At 36.4% G+C, this 5498-nt stretch overlaps 1 protein-coding gene across 5 annotated transcripts in view; it reads left to right on the forward strand.

Annotated features, from left to right (window-relative positions):
• Positions 1-5397, forward strand: part of GNPTAB (N-acetylglucosamine-1-phosphate transferase subunits alpha and beta) — a 42782-nt gene extending 37385 nt beyond the window's left edge. For 4 of the 5 annotated variants that reach the window (XM_064155456.1, XM_064155458.1, XM_064155461.1 and 1 more), the window contains exons 19-21: positions 1096-1263; positions 2598-2688; positions 3774-5397. In XM_064155456.1, the coding sequence (XP_064011526.1) occupies positions 1096-1263; positions 2598-2688; positions 3774-3851 (337 nt within the window). In that variant the 3' untranslated portion in view covers positions 3852-5397. Of the gene's footprint in view, positions 1-1095; positions 1264-2597; positions 2689-3232; positions 3291-3773 lie in introns of all 5 variants that reach the window. The other variant, XM_064155459.1, reaches the window with a different exon arrangement.
• Positions 5398-5498: the final 101 nt, after the last annotated feature.

Genomic DNA, 5498 nt, shown 5'->3' on the forward strand with positions numbered 1-5498 from the left:
TAGGACCAGTGGCAATGCTCTATGCAGGCCAATTCACATGCTCTCTAGTGTTATTTCCAGCTTCACACAGGAAGTCTGAACTTTGCTTTTCAGAAAGAGCACACCATTACTATAGGGAATGCAGCTGACTGCAGCTACTTACTTACAAAGGTTAGCAATTACAAGGCATATGTCACCAGATATGATTTCTCCCTCTGGGGAAAATGTAAGGGTCTTGTATCTCACAATATAAATAAAGCACATAACCTTGCCCATGTGTGGGAAAGAGAATTTTTGCTACTAAGCACCAGGTCAAAGTGGCCAAGGGTGCACAGCAGTCAAGCACACTAGCTGCTGCTTTAGTTTCAGTAGTTTGCAGTAGCTTGGATAGTTGTGTCTTTCTTATACAAGCAATAACTCTCTGAAACAAGCATTAGTGTGAGCACGCTTATTTGGTCCTGTGATTTCCATATAGGTTCTGTCCAAGTTTCTGTTTTGGTTGATTAAGACTTAAGTATTTCCATTCTCTATTATATTACAAAAGTCCTGGCAGTCGGGTGAAGTCCCCACTGACTGGAAAAAGGGAAACATAACCCTCATTTTCAAAAAGGGTGGTGGAGGCCCCGTCTCTGGAGGTGTTTAAGACCAAGCTGGATGAGGCTCTGGCCAGCCTGATCTAGGGCAGGGAGTTGGAACTAGATGATCCCTGTGGTCCCTTCCAACCCTGACTGATTCTATGACTCATGTTTACCATCTATAGTTGGAGCTCGGTTTGGTCTAAACTGTAACAAATCCTTACTGAAATCATAATGCTGGCCTTCTAACTTGCTGTCTGTATCTAGTGGTGGGGGCTGGATTGATGCAGAGTAGAGCCCATTAGATGGCAGCATTATATAAAGAGAGAGAGAAATGTACTTTTGGTGCAGTTAGAATGAAAATCATATCACTTTAAAATAATGCAGCAATAAGGCAACTGCCAGTATCCAATATGTCAATGTGGGTTTAAAAGGATACTGAATCAATTTTGTTTAAAAAGATTCTGTTTCTATTTCCAGTGTGCCGATACCTTTCTGTGTTATTAAACGAATATTCTAACAGCAACTTCTTGTTTTCTAGAAAATTTGTTTGCCTAAATGACAATATTGATCACAGTCATAAGGATGCTCCAACAGTGAAAGCAGTGCTTAGAGATTTTTATGAATCAATGTTTCCAGTACCTTCCCAATTTGAACTTCCAAGAGAGTATCGGAATCGTTTTCTTCACATGCATGAACTCCAAGAATGGTAGGTTACACAGTTCCTCTTCAAGGCTTTGTTGTGTGAAAATACACCATTTTAGAATGAACTGGTACAAGCCATTCCCCCTCTTTCCCTGTACCCAAAAACATTGTTGTGAAGGAAAGTGAAAATATGGGAAACTATTTGAATGGACTAAAACTTGAGGTTTGCAGGATTTGAGTTTTTCTGGTGCTCATTGTCATTAATTGGCTTTAAACTACTTCACAGAAAAGTTGTGCTTTTAAAAAAAAAAAAAGTAATTCAAGTGTCATGGCTTTCTTTAAGAAAACAAAACCAAAATCTCACTGTTTGGAATTCCCTTTGCACAGGATCTGTATTTTTGAACTGTTGTGTTTCTTACAAAGTGATTTTTTTTTTGTAATCTGTCAGCAATAATCAGCTAGACAATGATCAGAAAAGATACACATCTCTGTTTTTTACCTTATGTGTGAAATTTTTGTGTGTTTACCTCTTGCCACTTTAATAACTTCAGAAATTGGAGTGGTTGATTGGAGAAAATGAGCAAAAGGTCGGCAAGTGTAGTGATAAGTCTGAGACTTTATAGTAATTCTTTTGCTGATCACCAAATAGTGGGAAATAGCTGTTAGTTAGCAAAGCAGAAATATTAGAGGAACTGTAGAAGGAGTCAGAAGGATTGTGCCTGACAAGAATAGGTGTTGATTGTAGTGCTACAAGTCCTGCTGCAGACAGTGGCAGAGTGTCAGGGGGAAGCACATTTCTGCAGTCAAATGTAGATACTTGGTACTGGAGGGTTAAACATATTGTTGGCTCCCTTTTTGAGGACATCCAACAAGATCTTGTTAGCTTCATGGGAAGACTTTATTTTGATTTCTTTATAGCCAAAGCAGATTTCTACCTAGGTGGGTTGAGGCATGCTTAAGTGCTGGTAGACAGTCATGTTTATCAAAATGTTTTACAGAATCTCATAGGACAGCCCAATTTGGAAGGGACTTCAAAAGAACATCTGGTCCAACATGTTGTGGGAGAGGGAGCCTAGATGACATTATCTAGCACCCATAACCAGTTGAATTCTGAAAACCTGGTGGCGAATTCACTCCTGAGTGAATGATTGCTTGTTCAGTGAATGATTGCTCTCACTGCACAAAATTTTTTCAGATACAAAGATGAAACCTTCCCTAGCCCAACTTCTACTCTCTACTACCCCTTGGTAATCTCCATGTGGCTCTTAATGAAATGAGAGCCTCCATTCTCTTCCTAGTCACCCTCTAAGTGCTGAAAAAACTCTTTGCTGTTTATGAAAGCTTTATATATTTGCATTTGTAATACATTAAGATGATTTTTCTCTTCTGTTTGTACAGGAGGGCATATAGAGACAAGCTCAAATTCTGGACCCATTGTGTTCTAGTAATACTTATTGTATTTACAGTCATCTCATTTTTTGCTGAACAGGTAATGTCTTATTAAATGTGTAGCACTTGGTAGATGTATCTTCAAGAATGTATAGGGTGGATTTTTTGAAGAGTAGCTAGGAATTGTCTTACATAAAGGAGTGAAGGTGTTAAATGACTAATAACTAGGTTGCTTCAATTATTAAGTCGTCATGTTGAGATTCCTTGAAAAGAAAGCCATATAAAGAGAGAAGTGTATTCCCATTTTCAAGCACCTTGTGGCTATCAAGTCCATTGTCATTGTGCTAAATGTGGATGCTTTAAAATTCTTTGCCTATTAACACAAATACTGGGAAATTTGCTAAGTCAACAGTAAGTAATACTAATACTTCCTAGTCTTGAAGAGACTTCAGGTGTTTAGAGGCCTTATATAAATCTCATTCCTAAGTAATTGCAGGGAGTTTGAATGTAAAAGATTTTGAATCTGACTTGAAGGAAAAAAAAAGTCCTGTTCTGCAAGCATATAATGGCTTTCTTGAACATGATTAATCCTGCTAAACTTAGAGGGAGTCAATGGAACAAATCATATGGGTAATTCTTTGCAGGTGGGGTCCTTAAGTAACACTTTCCGTGGTCTGATGAAGAGGGTGTAATTCTTGAAAGGTTGGCTTTTGATTATTTTTTTTTTCCCACCTGTAACTTTTGCATGAATCTTTCCTTTGATTTTCAGACTTTGGTATGGAGTAGAAATGGCTTGGTTTGGGAGTACTCAGCTTCAGTAGTACAGCTAGGTATATAAATACTGGTTTCAGTTACTAGTGTTGCGTCGATCTTTTAGAAACTGAATGTTGCCTGCTGTTATATTAAATTAAATATGCACATTAATTTTAAAATGGTCAGAATAGAGGCAGTCTGATTTCTCACTTTCTGCTGGTACTGTGCTAATTGATAAGTCCAGTTGGAAATGTGCACGCCTAGTACATGAATTTGAGTAAATAACTTTTTTGTGCTGCGAAAAAGAGAGGACATTATTAACTTAATTACCATGGATGGTACAGATTTTGTATTTTCTAGGATGAAAGCCTGACCAGCAGTACACCTCTAGCCCAGCTGAGGACTAAATACTGTATTTTTTTCTCTCCTCAGTTAATTGCACTTAAGCGAAAGATTTTTCCAAGGAGAAGGATCCAAAAGGAAGCTGGTCATGAACAAATCAAAGTATAGAAGAGCTTTATTTTGGAGATCGGTCTACCTCAAGATGTGATAAGCATTTAAAATATCTCTTAAGTGTCTTTTATGGTTTGACATTTAGCTGTGTTGATATGAAGAAAACAATCATGCATCTGCAGTTTGAATCTCCACAGCACACTCTTCACAATACAAAACTGCTGGAGCTTTGACAACAAGCAAACAGAATTGCAGGAAATCTATACATAGGCAGATTTCATCAGGTCTTGCTTTTCAGCTGTTAGTTCATGGCCATGTTATCCTTTTTTATAAAAAGGGTTACCTAAAGAAATATAACTGCATTTATTGCAGTGGATATTGCCAACTAGGTAAAATATTGGAAGGCAAAGTTGTTTGGGATCAGCTTAACAGGTCCTTGATCTTGCATTCCAAAACGTTTTGCAAATTTTTGTCATTGCTGCTTTTTTAGCCCTATGGGAAAATTGAGAATTAGGTAGCTTATCAATTTAGGTGTAGTACATGTTTATGGATGTTGGCATTCTTTAAAGCATAGTGACAATGCGTATCTGTATGTGTAATATTTAATTGGGCTTTTTAAGAATTGGATACTAATAAAAAAACCTACTAGTGGTTATTTGAAGGCTACATCTGGTATCCTTTATTCCAAAGAATACAATACTGTTATTTTTGGTTTGATTATAAAAGAGAGTTGTAGTCAAATGAAACTGATCAAGGTGTGGCATTTTACAAGCATTGTAAATATGAAACGAAAGTGCCTCTCTATCTGAATGAGTAATAAACTGCTTTTAGCAATGTGCGGGAGCAGTGTTTCACTTCAGAAAACAATATTTGTAAAGACACAAAGCTTTGGTGTTTTTCAATTTAACAGGGCTTGGCCTTGTATTTTGCTGAGATACCAGCATAGTGCATTTATATGTGGGAAAGGATAAATCTTTTCAAGCAGAAATCTTGATGTTGTATCTCAAAAAAAAAATGCATTAGCTATTACAATTGCTATTTTAAAAAAGCATTCATTTTTTAATCAGATGATGTACAAAATGCACGTGTATCTGTATTGTAAGGTAACCAGTTTGCTTTGAATTTGAATTGTTGTAGCACTTTTTGTTGTTGCTTCTGTTTCAGGGTAAGCAAAAATTCACCCGTTTTGATCAATCACCCATTACGAAACTTTAAAAACTCTTCATTTTCCCTTTAAAAACTTTCAGCAGTAATTTAACGTTAATTTGAAGCATTAATTGGATTTTCAAAGTAGAATCAACATTCTGAGCATTGTAAAAATGCTTTTAATTGTGAAGGTTTTATTTCATGCTGGCTATATATAGTGCTGAAACACAAATACAGCGTATTAAATATACAGTATTTTGGACTAACAGAATACGAGACATTGCAAGAAAACTTTCATAGCTTCTTACACTTCAAACTATTATTAAGTGTATTCAAGTTTTGACTGGGATCTGGTTTTTAAATTATATTTGGCGTTTTAATCAAAATAGTTGGAAAAAAATTGATTGGCAGTTCTCCTGCTGAAGTTCTATATAAATAAACAGATCGTTTAAACGAATTTTTGAAGGTACATTCATGTCTTTTTCAGTACAGTGTTAAGAGCCCAAAGGATGTTGCATAAACTTACTGAGAAGCTTTCACTGAACATTACTCCTGAAT

The sequence above is a fragment of the Pogoniulus pusillus genome, chromosome 15 (assembly GCF_015220805.1).
Source record: "Pogoniulus pusillus isolate bPogPus1 chromosome 15, bPogPus1.pri, whole genome shotgun sequence".
In the NCBI taxonomy this organism is placed as follows: Eukaryota; Metazoa; Chordata; class Aves; order Piciformes; family Lybiidae; genus Pogoniulus; species Pogoniulus pusillus.